Here is a 20,636-nt window from a genome sequence, read left to right as displayed (position 1 = left end):
TGGTAGTTTGAGGCTGCAGCAAACTATGCTTGGGGGACAGAGCAAGACCCTATCTCAAAAAAGAAAAAAAAAAAGAAGTATTTATTGATACTATTTTGAAATTCAGTTTTGACTTAAAACTTACAAATATTTTTATGATTATGAATGCTTTTATACTGTCTTTTTTTTGTTTTTTTTTGAGACAGTCTCGCTCTGTCGCCTAGGCTGGAGTACAGTGGCATGATCTTGGCTCACTGCAAGTTCCGCCTCCCGGGTTCACACCATCCTCCTGCCTCAGCCTCCTGAGTAGCTGGGACTACAGGTGCTCGCCACCACGCCCGGCTAATTTTTTTTTTTTTTTTGTATTTTTTTTTTTTTTTTAGTAGAGATGGGGTTTCACGGTGTTGGCCAGGATGGTCTCGATCTCCTGACCTCGTGATCCACCCACTTCGGCCTCCCAAAGTGCTGGATTACAGGCGTGAGCCACTGCACCCTGCCTATACTGTCATTTTTGTTGAATGTTTTACTTGCTGGATGTTTAGGCTTTAATTTTTTAGTGTTTTAACTCTTAAGAATGTACTTAAATTTTTGTGCACATATATGATTATTTTCTTTGGATAAACTAGAAACATGGAAGGCTTTTCACTAATCTTGCAGAGTGCTCTTCAAGAAAGTGTGCCCTCAGTTACACTTTAATAAGCAGTGACTGAGGATGCTTGTTATGGGTACACACTTAATTCTAAGTTTGTCCATTTGATAGGGAAAAGATAGTGTTTCATTTTGATCTGCAATAATACTATCTTTAATTTATCACATTAATTCTTGTATCTATTAAAATTTTAGTTTGTCTTAAAATGTGCAGTATTATTTCTCTTGTCCATATTGTGAGACAAAGTATTTTGACGTTTAGCTTACATACATAAATGCACAGAACTTAATGACTAGTTCAGTGAATTTTGACATACACTTGTGTTATCACCCAGATAAAAATGTAGAACCCTTTCCTCATCTCAGAGTGTCCTGAAGGAACCATGGTGTTTTGTATTTTGTCCTCTACTTATTTAGGCCTTTTGAAGATAGGAGGTAAATGTGAACAGCAGCATTGGTTAGTTGAAATTTACTTTGCTTATTTAATTCCTACCTAGCAATCTATAAAGTAAGAATTTTCATTTGTATAGCAATCTAACTACACATTAATATGACTTAACCTGTATCAAGATTTATCTTGCCTTTGTTATTCACATAAATACTTCTACTATGCAGAACTTTAATCTGGTAATTTTGTCCTGTTAGGAGACTCTGCACATCGATGAGGATGATAGACCAGAACTGGTATGGTGGAAGTGTAAGAAGTGGGCACTGCATATTGTAGCTCGGCTGTTTGAACGGTAATTATCTGTTTATTACATTGATGATCATGCAGCCAGTATCTCAGTATCAGATATGATTATTTGTCTTTAGAGCCACCGAGAGCCAAGAGTCACTCTATTTAAAGTAGCTTAACTTTAATCATTGGCTTTGAGATCATAATGAAGTGGGTGGTCTTCTCTGGATCTTTTCTATTCTTCTGTGAAAAACTTGGAAAAATAACATTGTTCAGCCCATTGGTAATATCTAAGAATTATGCAAGAAGCTGCATGGTCACTCAACTCCGTAATAATGTCAAATTTAATTTTAAAAGCATTTATTGAAAAAAATCTATGTCAGTTGTAACATTTTAATTTTGAATATTCACCCTTTAGGAGCTCTTGGTTTAGCAAGTAAAAGCTTCTGTCTGAAACTTTACAGTATGGCCCATAGTCTAAGTACAGGTTATCTTGATTTCATTTTGTGGCTTGTGGGAAAAAAAGGCAGTGTTAGTTTTCTGTCCCAGTAGATTCCATCTTTGAATAAGGGACTATATTTAAATTATTAGCAAGCATGCTGTTTGTAAAATTCATGTTATTTGTACATTTTCTCTTTCTATTTAAGATATGGAAGCCCAGGAAATGTCACAAAAGAATACTTTGAATTTTCTGAATTCTTTTTGAAAACCTATGCAGTGGGCATTCAGCAGGTAATAAGCTTATGCTTTTAAAATAGAAGAATGGTTACTACTGAAAGTAAAGTCATTTCTATCTACTGGAAGTAGGTTACAAACATACTAATTCATTACATATTTATAGAGGATGAAAGGACAGTTCTGGGAATCTATTACAGTGCAATTAGTTTTAAAACCAAGTTTCCAGTGCAATTAGTTTTAGAACCAAATGTTCCGAGACAGCCACCACCAGAACTGAATCCTGGACTCTGGACTCAAACCTTTTAAGCTGATAGTGGTGTAGCAGTCACCAGTATTAGATTGGGTTCTTCTATTAATTCTCTGACCTCTTATGAGTTTTTTGATCTTTATTTCTTCACCTCTTTGTTCTAAGTTTTTATTTTAGAAGACTTATATAATATGAATTGGTCTATATGAAGAGTAGTTGAGCTTATTAGACATCAAGACTCTTAGCTGAGAACTTAAACATTTCTATGGAAGTTTGGGAACCATTCTATATAGTGAAAATTAGTTCCTGAAACAATCCAAGTTGATATAATGTTTAAAAATTTTAAAAGCTACAAAGGACAAGTGGTCCATGAAAATTGGTTGATCAGTGTTGCCATTTAAATCATATTTTTATGTTTCAATACAATTTATTAATTATTGACCACTGGCTGTGTCAGGACCATATTGAGGAAGCAAAGACTAATTAGACATAGGGAAAAGCTTTAATGACATAGAAGGTGTTTCTAGATTTTTTTTTTGAGATGGAGTCTCACTCTGTTGCCCAGGCTGGAGTGCAGTGGCACAATCTTGGCTCACTGCAACCTCTGCCTCCTGGGTTCAAGCAATTCTGCCTCAGCCTCCCAAGTAGCTGGGATTAAAGGCACACATCACCACACCTGGCTAATTTTTTATATTTTTGGGTAGAGGTGGGGTTTCACCATGTTGGCCAGGCTGATCCTTGAACTCCTGATCTCAAGTGATCCACCCAACTTGGATTCCCAAAGTGCTGGGATTACAGGTGTGAATCACCGTGCCCGGCTCTAGATTTTTTTTTTTTGAAATAGCTCTTTATTGTCAGCATTATAATGTTAAGTACTTAGAACCTGTTGTCTTGAGATGGAATACTTCCTTTTATGTGTTATCATTTTGCCTAGTAGAATGCTTTCTAAAAAGTACAATGCAACAATTCAGGAAAGCTGTAGTTATGTAGTTGAATTTCTCACAAGTTATTTTGTTGGCTGGTGAGACAATCTATAGGGAAAATTAGTGAATAAAACCAGGACAATCAGGAAGCTGGTCAGCTGTCTTCTGCCCCTTCCACTGCTGTCCACTAATGTTAAACTCCTTAAAGTATCTTAAAGTTAATTTCCACTTGAAGTGTGGTGAGTTGATTTTTTTTCAGTGTCATAAACATGTATGTGTGTGTATACCTGTATACACATATAAAAATGCCATTATATCCGTGTTATAAACTCTTGGTACCATGGTTATTTAAGGATATATTCCTGATACTTAAAAATAGTTTTCTTATCAGGGACTCTTCTTTCCCCCACTGTTGTGTAGGGAGAGAATCTCCCATTTCCCATCTCCCATCACCCCTACTTTGTATGAGCCACATCTGTATTAGAAAGAATCATGTTCAGTATCATCCATTTCTAGCTTGCATCACAGAAGGGGTTTCTACATGATGACAGGACTTCCGACAAATTTGGTAAACCTGAGTTTTAGGAAACTTGAATAAAATCCATATTCTGAATTTATAATTTCTGTACCTATTTTGAAAGAATGCTTTTTATTTATTCAGCAACTCACTTATAAGCTTGATATGGTGAAGAGCTCTGGAGACCAGGAGTTGGAAGGCAACTTTCTGTAGTGAAGAAAGTTGCCTAAAGGTCCTTGAGCCAGTCAGAGCTGCTTTGGCATGGCTTTTTCCTTATAAATAATTTTTTTAAATCAGTTTTTAAAAAATAACTTCTCAGTTGTGTTATGTTTACAAAGACCTTCTGTGATCTGAGATTATAAAAGAAAATTCTCCCATGTTTTCTTTAAGGAATCCTGTGCTGTCATTTTTTGTCATTGTTAAAATAGTTCCCCATCTGAAGTTTATTTTGGTGTGAAGTTGAGGGAGTTAATTTAAATTTTTTCAGAGGGCTAATCAGTTATGCCAATACTATTTTTTGAACAACTTTTCTCTTCTAATTTGAAGGAGTCTTTATGAAATAATGAAACATCTTTGTGCTGTCTCTTGTTGTATGGAAGTTTTTAATGTTTATTTAGTCAGATCTGTTATTGTAATTTTTTTTTTTTTTTTTTTTTTTTTTGAGGCAGAGTCTCACTCTATCACCCAGGGCTGGAGTGCAGTGGTGTGATGTCAGCTCACTGCAAGCTCCGCCTCCGTGGTTCATGCCATTCTCCTGCCTCAGCCTCCCGAGTAGCTGGGACTACAGGCGCCCACCACCACGCCTGGCTAATTTTTTTGTGTTTTTAGTAGAGACGGGGTTTCACCATGTTAGCCAGGATGCTCTCGATCTCCTGACCTCGTGATCCGCCCGCCTTGGCCTCCCAAAGTGCTGGGATTACAGACTTGAGCCACCGCGCCCGGCCCCTGTTATTGTAATTTTGTAAACAGGAGTTTTAACTTACTTTGAAGAGCTAGCAGTGGAATAGAAATTTAGACTTTGCCTGGAAGTTACAATGAGACACCGTTTAGTTCAATATAACATGGACCTATCTAATAATTAAAGCTGTTTATCTGAGCTTTCTTACAAAAGATTGATTTTTCTCCCAAATCTGTTAATTTTTCTATGGATTCTGAATTTTAGGTCATGCCAAAAATGGCACCTCCCCCTTTTAACCTTATAATTGTTTATGTTCTTCTGTATTTTGTATTTTCTTATAGGTGCTACTAAAAATTTTAGATCAGTATAGACAGAAAGAATATGTAGCTCCCCGTGTTCTCCAGCAAGCATTCAACTATCTCAACCAAGGGGTGGTTCATTCTGTAACCTGGAAGCAGATGAAGCCACACATACAGGTTAGTGTCAGAGAGCAGCTCTCCAAAATTATTCTCTGGTTAAATTAGGTTTTCTAGACAAAGTTAGTATTACTAATCCTATATTTTACATTTTATATGTATACATTTTACCATTAATAATTTCTAATGAGTGAAGTCCTATGTCAGATATAAAGGGCTTAGAAATTTAAGCATTTGAGAAAAGTGAAGCCTTCAAGTTTTGAGTCGGGAGACCTGGATTCACTTGATCTTGCTTAATCTCATTAAGCCCCATTTTCTCCTCTATTAAGGCACATAGTGTTTTTCTATCCTTATCTAAAAGTTGCTAGGATTAAATAAGGTATTTTGTGAGAAAGTATTTTGAAAACTTACCAGAGCTCTACTAAGGTAGTGTTATTTTGCAGGAATTGAAGACTGATATGTGACCGTTTTATTTTGTAGGTATGAGCAAGGTTTTTATTTCTTTTCTTGGATTGTTAAGTTCAGTAGCATCATTGTTTCTATATCAATTGTTTGCCTAAAGGTAGAATTCAGCATTGTTATTTAGCTAAAGAACAAATGGGAATGGAAAATTATAGGCCACTAATAAATAAATACTTATTTGTATACAAATAATTAGATAATTCGACAATGTTAGGAACTGAATACCTACTCTGTCTCCCAAACTGTGAATTCTTAAATTTTATAAATGATATCTGAAAAGAAAAATCTTTCACTTTGCTGTTTGCTGTCCAGGACAGAATTTTAGTGTTATTACCTGTCTTACCAACAGATATCTTTTCTTTGATTTATGTAGATATCTTAATAACTATTTGATATCTACATAACTAATCACTTTGATCAAATAGTGATAATTTCTTTGCAATTAATAAAGATACTGATTTCATTTGCTGTGTTCCTGTAAAGTAAGGGTGAGTTGTGATAGCATTTCTTCTTACTTCATACCTTTGGCTTTATTTTTACATAGCTGTAAAGTAGGAATAAGAAAACGCTGATCCTTAGGCTGAATTTTTTCACTTAGAATTATTTAATTTGGAATAAGTGGTAAGAGATGATCCTGTTTTTATATAAATTGTTGTTAGAGCCTAAAAGGGCTTAATAGAACATTAGTAGCAGTGCACAGAGAGGCTAGTAGATAGGACTTTTCTCTAACTGAAACCTACATTTGTAGAGTAGGAAATTAGTTTTTTTGGGAATAGAAGTAAAGAAAATTCCAATTTTTTTTTTTTATTTTTTTGTTTTTTTATTTTTTTGGAGGGGAATCTCACTCTGTTGCACAGGCTGGACTGCAGTGGCATGATCATGGCTCACTGCAGCCCTGAACTCCTAGGCTCAAGAGACCTCCAAGATGCACGCCACCATGCTTGGCTACGTTTTTATGTATTTTTCTGGTGATGGGGTCTTGCTACAGTGCCCAGGCTGGTCTTGAACTCCTGGCCTCAAGTGATCCTTCTGCCCTTGGGCTTCCAAAGAGGTAGGATTACAGACATGAGCCACCATGCCTGGCCCTTTAATATTGTTAATACATGGACATTTAGGACTAAAATGGAAATGTTAAAAAAAAAATTTCAAAATAAGGACTATAATAGTAAATATAACCTTGACTTGACATTTTACACACACAGAGTTTGGAAAACTAACATCATAAAGGCTGTCAACAAGTACGTTATTAGTATTCCTCAAACTTGAATAGCCTATACCCATTTGTTACTTTTTTTTCCCTCATTTTAGAATATCTCTGAAGATGTGATTTTTTCTGTGATGTGTTATAAAGATGAGGATGAAGAGCTGTGGCAAGAAGATCCATATGAGTATATAAGGATGAAATTTGGTAATTGAGATGGTTTTATTTCTCATCAGTTGCTGGATATGTAAAGTAATATAACTAAATTTATATTTTTAAGCAAATGTTATTACTTTGTTAAATCTCCCAGGTTCTGCTTTGCATGATATAATCTGAAACTTTGAGAGTTTGATGTTATTTTGTTGAACTAGAGAACTTGAGATTGTCAGATGTGGGAGATGAAAAGCCACCTTATTCATCTCTCTTACGGGTGCTCAAGTTCCCATGGAGCCATCTGTTACTTACGCTGTTGTGATGCTGATCTGCAGGGACCATCCGTTTTTGTGCCTTTTGGGAGACTCATTTATAGATTGGGTTGTTCTCATGTGGGAAATACTTTGGATTTCTGCATATTTTAGGGGTACCCCAATTTGGTTTGCTTGCTTATCTGAGAGACTTAAGTGTTCCACAAGGGAAATAAATTTCATATGGGGGCCCCACTGTGTGTGGTCCAGTTCTTTGGGTGTCCTTTTAACTTGGATCTTCCTGGAAACTGTTGAATTGTGTAGGTGGCCTGATTTATTCCCTTTTATTCCCAGTTTGTATTAATTGCTTCATGGAACACTCAAGCACTTAACATAGCAAAATATTAATTTGCATACCTATCTCCCACAACTTAGAAGCTTTCTGAGGACAGGAATTTTACCTTCTTTGCTTAATTTTGCATTTTCTATCTCTTCTACACCTCTGCATTCCTCCACTAGTGCTTGGCCTCCAGTATGCCTTCAATAAATGTTGAAACAAATGATTGCTAAATCTAGCGCTGCATGCTGAAAGTGCTGTAATAAAGCAGTGCTTTCCTCTTAGTTGAGCCAGGTGTGTCTAGCTATGTAAGCTAAACCTACTGGTACAGATGCTAGTTTTTTGGGCTGTGTTTTTACAGAGCTTTGTGTTTATATTATTTGAGGATCCTGTTTTCTCTTGGAGACAAAGTATAAGAAAAGCAAATCAATGAGAAACATTTATCATCTGCTTGATTTGTTATTTTTCTTTTGAAAATCATTATTCATATGTGTAACTTATTATTTCCCCTTTCTTATGCCTTTGCTTTTCTAGTTTGCTTTGAGTGATTAGCCAACCATTCTTCTCTATTTTTTTTTTTTTGTTGTTGTTCCAGTGATCCTCCCACCTCAGCCTCCATGTAGTTGGGGCCACAGGCATGTGCCACCACACCTGGCTAATTATTTTTTTGCAGAGACAGGGTCTCCCTATATTTCCCAGGCTGGTTTCGAACTCCTGGCTTAAGTGATCCTCCTGCCTTGCAAGGCATTCTTTTAGTGTTTACTTCTTTCATAATACCTATGTGTTTTTGTGATGTACAGAGTATTTGTTTAGCTTTCAGAAAGTTACCATTATTTATATATTCTTCATATCTGATAAGATAGGTATAAATATCCCAGTTTTTAGAAAATAAGAACTCTATGTCTGTTGATTAACAGTGGGAATTTACATTTTATTGTTTAAAAGTGGATATGGGTAATTCAAAACTGACTAGCTGAAGTGAGTTTTCTTTAATCGTTTCCTTCTGTAGACTGGAATGCAGTGGCTTTTATTTGACATGTGTATTTTACTTTTGGGTAACCACAGGGAAGAACAATTACTGCGTTTTCTTTTTATATGTTTGGCACTTGCAATTATTTACGTGAAACAAAGCATTCCTCTCTAAATGTATTGACTGATTAATAATAATATTTTAGTTTATTCTTTTTATCTACTCTTTAACCAACATCTCCCCACTTCCCCCAATAATGTTTTTTGATTTGGTAAGAACTAACAAGAGCTCAGGCTTTGATGTTAAGATAGCGTGGGTGTGAATGCTGGTTTGGTCACTTACCTGCTGTGTGACTGTGGACAGGTTACTTAACCTCTCTAAAATTCAGTGCTTTCAGCTGTCAAACGGGTGATGATAATAGTGCTGGGAGGATTAAATGGGATAATACACATGAACTAACTGCTTAGCATAGAATACTAGATGCTTCTAAAACTGTGGCATACTGCTTGGCACAGAGTAAGTACAGTACTCCAAAAATGTTCTTATTATGTTTGTATTTTATATTTTGAGGTAGACTTAGATATGGTTTTATCTTTTATATTTAAACAAGGACATATCAGATACCTCTCAAGATTTCAGTTTCTTATGTAAAACTGCCTATTCTGAAACTTGTGAAAATGTTCATGGTATTAAGTGATATATTAAGTTTTAGATAGGCATATACTCAACAAAACTTGCTAAACCTTCGTATCGACAGAGCCAGGCATGGTCCTAGCAGTCCCTCAAGGCTTTTATACTTGCTGTTTCACCTGCTTGGAGTGCTTTATCCATGGATTGCTTTCTCCCTCATTTCATTCAATTTCTGCTTAAATGTTACCTTAACAGAGTTGGAGAGGCTTTCGCTAACACCCTATTTAAACTAGCACCCCATACTCTGTCACTCTGTCTCTTTACCCTATTTTACATTTGTTCTTAGCCTGACTTATTATGTGTGTATATATGTGTAATCTGTTTCTTTGTCTCAGTACGTAAGCTCCGTGAGAACCTTTTTGTTTGATCTTTGTATCCCCAGGGTCTAGAACGGTACCTGGCACATAGTAAGAGCTGAGTGAATTTTTGTTGTTTTTTGATAGAGATAAAGCACTTTTTCTGTTCTCAGTGAAACAGATGTGCAAATGCATTGTTTTCTTCAATATAATAGTTGGAAAGGACAACCTGTAGAGTTTGAGGAACATTGTTTTGTGCAGGAGACAGCAATGTTGTGGTGCCACTGTATATCCTTAGCTTTTTAGTGCTGTCAAGCAGTGTCATATGTGGACGGTTTTATTTTTTTGGTTTGGAATAGCGGTCAGTCAGGTTTAAAATCTAGAATAAGTAATTATATTTTCACTAACATGGTTTTAACCTTTTAAAATCTTAGATATTTTTGAAGATTATGCTTCTCCCACCACAGCAGCCCAGACTCTTTTATATACTGCTGCAAAGAAAAGAAAAGAGGTATTTCATTTTTGTTTTTAAATCCAAAACTGAAAGGTGGCCTGTGTTGATTTGATACTCTAGTATATCCCCAGTATTTGAGAAATTATGTTGTTATTCGTTATAATTTGTCACCTTAAGAATTTTTTTTTCCTCTCCTGGTGAGGGGAAAGGGGGTATCATGGTTATTTCGTTTTCTTAATAAATTGTACTTTTCTTATTGAGCTTATAGTTGCTTGATAAAACATAATAAAATGGCTTTATTTTTAAAAATTTGTGCATCATAGTTAATACTATAGTAAGACAATGAAAGTTCATGTAGACTAAATGGATTCTTCTATTTCTTTAGGTGTTGCCAAAAATGATGGCATTCTGTTATCAAATCCTAACAGACCCGAACTTTGACCCTAGGAAGAAAGATGGAGCCCTGCATGTGATTGGTTCCCTAGCTGAGATTTTACTGAAGGTTAAGATAATCAAAATTTAATTTACTTAATAACATTGTAAAGCACAGGCAAATGAGATAATATGAAAGTTATGGTTAATTTAAAGCTGGTGACTACCTCTGGATAATTGAGTTCACAACTGTCCTCCTTTCTGTCACCTGTTTCTTTAATTAAAAAGAAAATTTGACTGTTTAAAGTTTTCCGTATGAAACTATTGCTATGTGAAAGGGATACAAAGTATCTTATGTCTACAAAATCAATCAATATCAAACTGATCTAAGGTAATATTTGTCTTGTTTTAAAACATGCAATATACAGGTCAAATAATTTTACAAAATTAGAAGTATATTAAATGCAAGTCATAGTAAACATACTTGATTAGGAAGCGATTCTTACATATGAAAAATAAATTGATAAGTTGAAATTTGTTTCCTAATAGAAGAGTTTATTCAAGGACCAAATGGAGTTGTTTCTACAAAATCATGTATTTCCATTATTATTGTCTAACCTGGGATATCTTCGAGCTAGAGTAAGTTTTTCATATTTCTGTCATGTATCTTAAATCTTCATAAGATAATTATTCAAATAAATGTTTTTGGATAAATTGACCTTTTACCACATATTGAGATGAAATAGAGTCAATTAGAATGTCTGCCTATGGTCACATCAGCTGAATAAAGGACAAACTATTAAAGAAAAAGATTTATGGGCTGGGTGCAGTGGCTCATGCCTGTAATCCCAGCACTTTGGGAGGCTGAGGCGGGCAGATCACTTGAGATCGGGAGTTTGAGACCAGCCTGGCCAACATGGTAGAACCCTGTCTCTACAAAAATACAAAAAATTAGCTTTGCTTCATGGCAGGCGCCTGTGATCCCAGCTACTAGGGAGGCTGAGCCAGGAGAATTGCTTGAACCCGGGAGGCGGAGGTTGCGGTGAGCTGAGATTGTGCCACTGCACTCCAGCCTAGGCAACAGTGAGACCCTGTCTCAAAAAAAAAGGAAAATATTTATGGATTTTATTTCCTGCTGGTTTTATTTCATTTGTCACCCTAGCCTCACTTGCTGCATATGTAAAACATGAAATGAGAAAGGTGATTTTATAGCAGTGATACAATTTAAATTCACTAATGGATTTATTTTGTGTATAAAATGACATGAAATTCTAGATTGGCTAAGATTGAATTTGATTTTCAGTATATTAGGTAGATTTGCCTTAGTGAAATGGAGAGATTAATAATCCATGTGAAATTGTGCTCTATGTGTATATTCTTTTAGAATCAATATATTTTATGGAGAAATAGAAACAGGACTTTTATTCAAGAGCCTAGTATTTTTCTTTATAAATATATCAACACAATGTCTTGCTAAAAACAACATATATTAACAATGCCTTGTACACTAGAAAGCATTTTATAAAATAATAGTTACTAGCGCAATATCTGGGCAAATGTGGACTAGGGACGCTGAGGGCACATGAGCATTTTTACAGTGGGGCTCCTACCTTTGAGAAGTTATATGAATTGTGATTCTCTTGCTAAAAGTCTTTAGTAACTAGAATTAATTTCTGTTGATTGTGTTTGATGCACACAGAGAGTAAAATATAATAATGATTCTGTGGTCTAATAGTTAAAATGTGATCATCTATACCAGGTTTAAAATTTTTGGTACCTATGTGAGTGAAAAAAAGGAAGCTTACTAAACCAGTTAGTGTAAGGGAAAATAATGTTTTACCTAAGTTTGACAAATGAATTTCAGATACTGGTTTGGAGTTGCTTTTGCATATAACAAATTAATTATGAGTTATAATATTTATTAAAAGTGTAAATAGATTTTTGTCAAAGACATATTTGGCTTCTTTTTCTCTTTCCTATGAAAAATGTTATTGCATATGGGTAATTTAGAAGTAATGAAAATGCCTTACTTGTAAAAAGGGGGATGTAGAAGTTAGAAACTAAGGATACTATGTTACCCCAAAAGCAAACATTTCTTCATAGAATTGATATTTTACTAAGAAGTTCTTATATCTGTGATATCATTACAGAATGCTGTAATCCTAATAGCTCCCTACTTACCTTTTTTAATAATACAGTCTTGCTGGGTACTTCATGCATTTAGTTCTTTGAAGTTCCATAATGAGCTCAATCTACGAAATGCAGTTGAATTAGCAAAGAAGAGCCTGATTGAAGATAAAGAGATGCCTGTCAAAGTTGAAGCTGCCCTTGCTCTTCAGTCCTTGATTTCTAACCAGATACAAGGTAAAGCCAAAATACCTTTTAGACGTTTTCTCAAATAATTTCATTTACTTTCTTCCCTAATGAAGATGCATCTCCATGTCTGAGGGTTCAGGGTTTGGAATTCTGAGGTTTTACCCTCTCAGAATTTTGTAGGAATTTATTCTTGTCCTTTTTAGGTGTTCCTATTGACTGTAGTTTTTAGAATTTTAGGTTAGGAAACATGTTAATCATTATGGGGCCCTAGGATGGGCTGGGTATAAAGAGACCTGGGCCCAGTTTTGATTTTGCTCCTAACTTGCCATGGAAACCTGGGCAAGGTGTGTGATCTGTCAAGGCTCAGGTTTCCACATAGGGGAGTTGGACTGAATGACTTCATGATTCCTTTCACCTCTGGGATTCTGATTCCCCTAGTTTTGAAAGTAGCAAGTAGTATTTCTAGTGAGGTATAACAGATGTCTCATTTGTTCAGAGTGTTCTGATCAAAGTTCAAATAAACCTTTGAAAGTAAGTTCAGCTTTATGAAGAACATGAACGTAGTTTGCCTCTATTCAACAGTGTTTCAGTGGGAGGATTGGATATTGTACACATGGCAAGGGAGGGTGGTAGAGATGGCCTGGGGCAGGGAAGGGGCCCCATCAGTATTCAGGATAGTCTTCGTGTACATGATTTTTTATAACTTGTCATGAGAACTGATTCATGTTTTCCAAGTCATTCTGATGACCAAGTGTATGTATAATTAGAATTTCTCAGTGGGGGCTATTAGTATTTTGGGATAGTTTCTGCACAGGACAGTTCTCTCCTGTGCAGAACTTCTTATCCTTATATTACTCTTGGGAAATTGATATATTGGTGAACATTATTTTGGTACAGCTTTGTAACTTACCACAGAGCAAGTGTGTATCTAGAACCTGATTTAGGTATTACCCTGGGTCACTTGACCTTGTGACCAAGTTAATTCCTTTTATCATCTGGGCATGGTAATTTTATTACTTTTGTTTGTTTTATTGAATTAGCTAAGGAATATATGAAGCCACATGTGAGGCCTATTATGCAGGAACTGTTGCACATTGTTAGAGAGACAGAAAATGATGATGTTACTAATGTCATCCAGAAGATGATATGTGAATACAGTCAAGAGGTAGCCTCAATTGCTGTTGATATGACCCAACACTTGGTAAGACCGGGCAGTTTTATGTTAATTTGGTTTAGAAACCTTGAGTAATCTAAATAAACTCCAAAATATGGAGTTCAGTTTTATTGTACAGTCATGTGCTGCATAACAACATTTCAGTCAATGACAGATTGCATATACGATGGTGCACTCCTAAGATTATAATACCGTATTTTTACTGTACCTTTTGTATGTTTAGATACAAATAATTCCATTGTGTCATGATTGCCTAAGTATTCACTACATTAGCAAACTGTACAGGTTTGTGGCCTTGGAGCAATAGGCTATGCCATCTAGATTTGCCGAAGTACATTCAATGATGTTCAAGCAAGGATGAAATTGCCTAACGACACATTTCTCAAAATATATCCATGTTAAGCGACGCATGACTGTAACTGAAATATTGATAAAAAATTATTCTGATATTTCTATAGTTCATTAGACTTTAATCACATTTAGGATAATTTCTTTCATCTAGAATATTCTGAAATTTTATAATATGTGCCTTCTAAAGTTTTAATTTCTGGGCTTTGAATCAGGAAGCTCATTTCCTTCAGTTTGGGGCAATTTATTGTTTTACTTTTTTGATAAATTTCTCCTATTTTTTTTTCTGTTCTGTATTTCCTGATGTGGAGAATCACATCTGGACTGTGTCTCTAATTTTTTTAAAAACTTTTCCTCCTGTTTTCCATGTCTGTTTTTTTTTTTTTTTTTTTCATTTTCTAAGTGATTCCTTGACTTCTCAGTCTTCTATTGCATTTTTCTTTTTACTATTACTTGATTTCACTTGTCCTAGATTGTGATTTTACTTGCTTAGTGACAACCAGAAGTTAAATATTAGCTCTCTGGATATAATAGCTAATGTAAATAGCTATATTTAAAACATGACAAGTTCTGTTATTTTAAGAAGAGAGATGATTCAGTCAGCAAAGTGCAGACTTCAAAGTTTGAGTAATGCAGACTTCAGATGTGTGACACTGCCATTTTGCTAACTTTTATAAAGCAGGGACGTAACAGTACTACTAATTGCGGAATACTTTAATGTTATTTTCATAGGCTGAGATATTTGGCAAAGTTCTTCAAAGTGATGAATATGAAGAAGTTGAAGACAAAACAGTAATGGCTATGGGAATTTTACATACCATTGATACTATCTTAACAGTTGTAGAAGATCATAAAGAGGTGAGATTTCTTTGTGGTTTATGATATAATAGTAGCATTTAACTGAAATTTATGTGATCAGTGGCCATGAATTTTGAAGTCTCCACTTTTAAATTGCTACTTAGTTATGTTGCTAGGCTTTAAAAATTGCCCTCACGTTTTATAGAAACATATTAAAATGACTGAGTAACATTATAATATTACATCATAATATTTGTAATATAATGTAAATATTATAAAGTATATAGTACAATCCTTTATATTAACTTGAGTTCAGTTAATCGTATCTGCTATGTGCCAGGCTAGGTTCTTGGGGAATACCAAATTGAATAAGAAATGAGCCCAGCTTTCTGGGAACCAACAATCTAGAATTCTTGGTAGAGAGTGACAGCAGTTCAATCACAGTGGCAAGTGTTAGGTAATGGAACAGAATTCTGATATAACAAGTACTGTAAAAATGGAAAGGAATAAGTGAAAGAGCTGAAAAGCATATTTACTCAACTGAATTCCAGAGTGTTATTGGGATAAGACTTTATAGAGCTATTTATCTAGTGCTTTCACATCCATCAGCTGATATGATCTTACTAGTGCCACCATGACATAGCTAGCACAGGTAATGGTAGTCTGTTTTGCAGAAGCGGAAAACAAAGTTCAGGTGGATTTAAGAAACTTGCTCATGGTCCCAGAGCCAGTAAGTTGTACATTTGGGTTTGTAGACAGACCATATTGATAATGTATCAGTTTATCCCCATTTAAAACCTACAGCTCCTTCCCAAGTATCCCATGGCCTCTCCTTAACTCAAATTAGATTTTTGTTCATTGCTTCTGTGAGTGCAAGTTGACTTGTTTGGCACTGATGGCAATTATTGTTTTACAAGGTGAGCACTTAGGAAGCAGGTGCTAGTACTACTTTTATTTGTTTATTTAATTTTTTGAGACAGTCTCACTCTGTCACCCAGGCTGGTGTGCAGTGGCATGATCTTGGCTCACTGCAACCTCCACCTTCCAGGTTCAAGCAATTCTCCTGCCTCAGCCTCCCGAGGAGCTGGGACTACAGGTGTGCACCATCACACCCAGCTAATTTTTATATTTTCAGTAGAGATGGGGTTTCACCATGTTGGCCATGCTGGTCTTGAACTCCTGACCTCAGGTGATCCACCCGCTTCAGCCTCCCAAAGTGCTGGGATTACAGGCGTGAGCCGCCATGCCTGGCTGCTGCTACTATAAATAGCATTGTTAAACCATGTAGCTGTTGGTTTTTTTTTATTTTTGTGGTTTTTTTTTTTTTTTGAGACAGAATCTCGCTCAGTCGCCCAGGCTGGAGTGCAGTGGCTCAGTTTCCGCTCACTGCAAGCTCCGCCTCCTGGATTCACGCCATTCTCCTGCCTTAGCCTCCCGAGTAGCTGGGACTACAGGCGCCCGCAACCACGCCCAGCTAATTTTTTTGTATTTTTTTATTAGAGACGGGGTTTCACCTTGTTAGCCAGGATGGTCGCGATCTCCTGACCTCGTGATCCGCCCGCCTCGGCCTCCCAAAGTGCTGGGATTACAGGCGTGAGCCACCGCGCCTAGCCGTAGCTGTTGGTTTATCCTGTGTTTATGACGTGCCAATGGAAGCTGACTTGGTTTTTTTTTTTTTTTGTTTATTTGTTTGAGACAAGTCTTGCTCGGAGACGAGTCTTGCTCTGTTGCCTAGGCCGGAGTGCAGTGACACAATCTCAGCTCACTTCAACCTCGGCCTCCCGGTTCAAGTGATTGTCCTGCCTCAGCCTCCCGAGTAGCTCGCCTGCCACCACGCCAGACTAATTTTTGTATTATTAGCGGAGAAGGGGTTTCACCATGTTGGCCTGGCAAGCCTGGAACTGCTGACTTGAAGTGATATGCCCGCCTCGGCTTCTGAAAGTGCTGGGATTATAGGCTTGAGCCATTATGCCTGGCTGACTTGGTTCTTAAAAATGGCTTGATAAGGCCGGGCGCGGTGGCTCACGCCTGTAATCCCAGCACTTTGGGAGGCTGAGGCGGGCGGATCACGAGGTCAGGAGATCGAGAGCATCCTGGCTAACACAGTGAAACCCCGTCTCTACTAAAAATACAAAAAATTAACCGGGCATGGTGGCGGGTGCCTGTAGTCCCAGCTACTTGGGAGGCTGAGGCAGGAGAACGGCATGAACCCGGGAGGCGGAGCTCGCAGTGAGCCGAGATCGTGCCATTGCACTCCAGCCTGGGGGACAGAGCAAGAGTCTGTCTCAAAAAAAAAAAAATGTTTGATACTCTTCTGGACTAGTCTTCATTTGCCTAAAGGGCTTAATTTTTATTTTCATTTTCATTATTTTATTTATTTTCATTATTTTATTTTTGTGTCCTTCTGTATTGAAACTATATGGTCCTCTTGGTAACAGTGAGATGTTACAAATTAAATTACAAGTAAATTTAAGGGATAGTTCTTTTGTCTTATACTTAGGACTTGTATTTTAAATTTGAAGAGACCTTAGAAATCACCTCGTCCAGTTTTCACAAGTGTGTGTGTGGCGTAGTAGAATGAGCTGCAGGGATAGTTTAAAAACAAAACAGCATCTTTCTGTTTTTATTTTTTCTCTTGATATTAAATTTATTTTGAATTCCAAATAATGTTAAAGGGACAGGTGAACTTATTGTGATTATCAAGAGAGGCATGGGTGAAAATTGAGGCACACTAATATAGCATCCTTACCTAAAGACAAAAAAAATCTAAAGCCTTCAGCTAAATGGCTTTACCAAGGCCATGAATAATTACAGGCAAAACCAACTGGAATCTTGGTCTCCTGACCAAGATTTTGAGCTTTAACTTATTAAAAGCAAACTTTGAAAACAATATTTCCTTAAAAGGAAAAACCACATTTATGAAACACTGACAAATAGTGTATGAAACACAAAATTGTGAATCTAAAATAGGTGCTTAAGCATATGCATTTTTGTTTAATGGTTTTAAGCATATTGACAGTTTTTTAAAGTGGGAAATTTTGGATCATTTGAACCTTAAGACAGTAGTTTAAGTTGAATATTAGAATATACTTGGCAGTTGAAATAGAACATTTACATGAAAAATGTAACCCGTCATGGATTTTAACTTATTTTAAAATATTTGATACAAACATATGTTGAAAAATTCAAAAGATGTGAAAAGAAAATTCAGTGAAATTTTACCTTCTCACTCAACGCCCCAGCTATCTAATTCTCCTCTCTGGAAGTAGCTATTTTTTTCCTTTTTTTTAAACCAGGTTTTTGGGTCCTTCTAGAGATTTTTCTGTTAACATACAAGCAAAAAGTGAATGTGTATATTTTTCTTTTACGAAAATGATAGCATGCTATACACAGTTTTTATTTGCCATTTTTAACTTAATATATCTTGGTGATCCTTCTATGTCAATCAATAAAGTTATATATTTTTAATGGTTGCTTAATATTCCCTTGTATGATGTGTCAAATTTATTTCACCAGTCCCGGTTTAGTGGATATAATTTAACTGTCTCTCGTTTAATGGACATTTGATTGCTAGTAATCACAAACATTGCTGAAATGAATGAATGGCCTTTTATGTGTCATTTTGCACACATAATATGTGTGAAGGGTAAATCTCATGAAGTGGAATTGCTGGTTTGCATCGTGATTTGTATGGGTAAGTTTGAAGGATGTTGCCAACTTGTCCTTCATTGTGTGTACCATTTACACTCCAGAAATCAATATACAACAGGGTCTTTCTTCCCAGCCCCATAATTGTGATCATTGCCAGTCTTAATAGGTCAAAATTGTTAATGTTGCACTTGGAATTTGTACTCTTACCATGTATTATAATGAACATCTTTTTATAAACACAGGCAAAGATTATAAAAAAAGAAACACATTTGTTTTCTACTGTATTTCAATTTTTAAAAATTCACTAATTTTATATAAGGGGAATTTGATCTTTGTGATACCATGTGAAAATATTTCACTCATTTTTTTTTTTACTTCCCCATGCCCCATGCAAAATTCTTTAATTTTTTAGTCAGATGATTTCATTCTTTTCATTTCTTATTTCTGGGCTTTGAGTCACTTTCCCTTTTCAGGATTATACAAGAATTCTTTTTATTCTTTTTTTTTATGGTTTATTTCTTCACCCTGAAATCTTTTATCTATTAGGAATTTATTTTGGTATAAAATATATGGTAAGGAACTAATGTAAATTGTTAAGTTATGGATTTTACCCCCATTTCTGTCAGTCTATTTTTCAAAATTTTCTGATTATTCTTGCATGTTTAGTTTTTCACATGAAGTTTAGAATTGTCACGTTACCATCTCAAAAATGTCTTGTTGATATTTTTATTGGCACAATATTAAATTTATATATTAATTATGATAATTTTAAGCTTAATATTTAAAATTTATCTTTAGATTACCCAGCAGTTAGAGAATATCTGTCTACGGATCATTGATCTTGTTCTGCAGAAACATGTAATTGGTAAGTTCAAAGGTTAAATAAAAAGATAAATTGAAAAAATTTTAAAAATTTGAACTCAAAAAAGTATAATTTTAGCCCTTCAGATTTAACAAGATGGACAATTTTGAGAAAGAGAAGCATAATCACTTTAATTTTTGGATGTCCTTTCTAGTGTTAAATATCTGTATTTTCATTCAGAGATAAAAAATTATACATCCAACGAAGAATTTTTGGTTTTAGAATTTTAAAGGACGGTAATTTTAAATTGTACATTGCTAGAAATGAACTGGGATGAGGTTTAGGTGAGGTTACCTTAATCTGTGATTGAAAAATGTTTAATAGGCATTTTTTAAAATCAGAAATGTGAAATGGCTGGGCACCGTGGCTCACACCTGTAATCTCAGTAGTTTGGGAGGCTGAGGTGGGTGAATTTCTTGAGCCCAGAAGTTCAAGACCAGCCAGTGCAACATGGTGAAACACTGTCTCTACAAAAAATAAAAAAAATTAGCTGAGTGTGGTGGCATGTGTCTGTGGTGCCAGCTACTCAGTAGGCTGAGGTGGGAGGATCACATGAGCTTGGCAGGTAGAGGCTGCCATGAATTGTGATTGTGCCACTGCACTCCCCCTGGGCAACAGAGTGAGATCCTGTCTCAAAGTATGAATTAATTGTCCTACTATCTATTATGGTACCTGACTTCTGAGTAGAATCAGTAACTAATGCTAGATGTTACAAGCTGATGGGAATTTTGTAGAGGAGGTGAGTCTTCCATCATATTCAAGCATTTTGAAGATGCTAGCCCCACGTCATGTGGGTGTGAGAGAGATGCAAGCTGTGTAGTACTCAGATAGAAGGATGCAGGAAAAGCATGTCTCTGATTAAGAGCAGTTATCTCCAGGCTTTTTATTGTTCACTCTGTTAGTAAAAAGTTGAGCATGCACTGCTAATATATGTGAATAATATTTGAAGAGTACTTGAATATAACATGGTAGATATAAACAGTGGGATACTATTCAGCCTTAAAAAGGAAATCCTGTCGTTTGTGATAACATGGGTGAACCTGGAGGACATTATGCTAAGTGAAATAAGCCAGGCATGGAAAGACAGATACCACAAGATCTCAAACTCATAGAAAGAACAGAATTTAGTTAGCAGGAAGTGGAGGGAGGGGAGATTTTGGTCAAAATTGTGACCATAGTTAATAACAATGTATTATATACTTGAAAATTGCTAAGAGTAGATTTTAAGTGGTGTCACCACAAAAAGGTATGTGAAGTAATGGATGCCAGATTTAGTCATTCCACGAAATACACTTATTTCAAAATGGTGTATAAATCAT

The 20,636-nt window shown here is 35.8% G+C and overlaps 1 protein-coding gene and 1 long non-coding RNA gene across 4 annotated transcripts in view; one reads left to right on the top strand and one right to left on the bottom strand.

Moving 5' to 3' along the window:
* Window positions 1-20,636, top strand: part of IPO8 (importin 8) — a 67,219-nt gene that overhangs the window by 20,293 nt on the left and 26,290 nt on the right. For 2 of the 3 annotated variants that reach the window (XM_054442468.2, XM_054442469.2), the window contains 11 exons: window positions 1,273-1,367; window positions 1,951-2,035; window positions 4,908-5,042; window positions 6,753-6,852; window positions 9,777-9,853; window positions 10,182-10,298; window positions 10,718-10,807; window positions 12,367-12,532; window positions 13,525-13,685; window positions 14,739-14,864; window positions 19,254-19,320. In XM_054442468.2, coding sequence (XP_054298443.1) covers window positions 1,273-1,367; window positions 1,951-2,035; window positions 4,908-5,042; window positions 6,753-6,852; window positions 9,777-9,853; window positions 10,182-10,298; window positions 10,718-10,807; window positions 12,367-12,532; window positions 13,525-13,685; window positions 14,739-14,864; window positions 19,254-19,320 — 1,219 coding nt within the window. The remainder of the gene's footprint in view (window positions 1-1,272; window positions 1,368-1,950; window positions 2,036-4,907; window positions 5,043-6,752; window positions 6,853-9,776; window positions 9,854-10,181; window positions 10,299-10,717; window positions 10,808-12,366; window positions 12,533-13,524; window positions 13,686-14,738; window positions 14,865-19,253; window positions 19,321-20,636) is intronic. The other variant, XM_063672561.1, reaches the window with a different exon arrangement.
* Window positions 367-12,455, bottom strand: LOC134740366 (uncharacterized). Its single transcript, XR_010127782.1, has 3 exons — window positions 12,350-12,455; window positions 5,394-5,538; window positions 367-1,813 (listed from the first exon to the last, which is right to left on the bottom strand). It is a non-coding gene; the product is annotated as an uncharacterized LOC134740366 (long non-coding RNA).

This window comes from Pongo pygmaeus, chromosome 10, assembly GCF_028885625.2.
Source record: "Pongo pygmaeus isolate AG05252 chromosome 10, NHGRI_mPonPyg2-v2.0_pri, whole genome shotgun sequence".
Classification (NCBI taxonomy): domain Eukaryota; kingdom Metazoa; phylum Chordata; class Mammalia; order Primates; family Hominidae; genus Pongo; species Pongo pygmaeus.
This window is presented reverse-complemented; position numbering and strand designations above follow the sequence as displayed.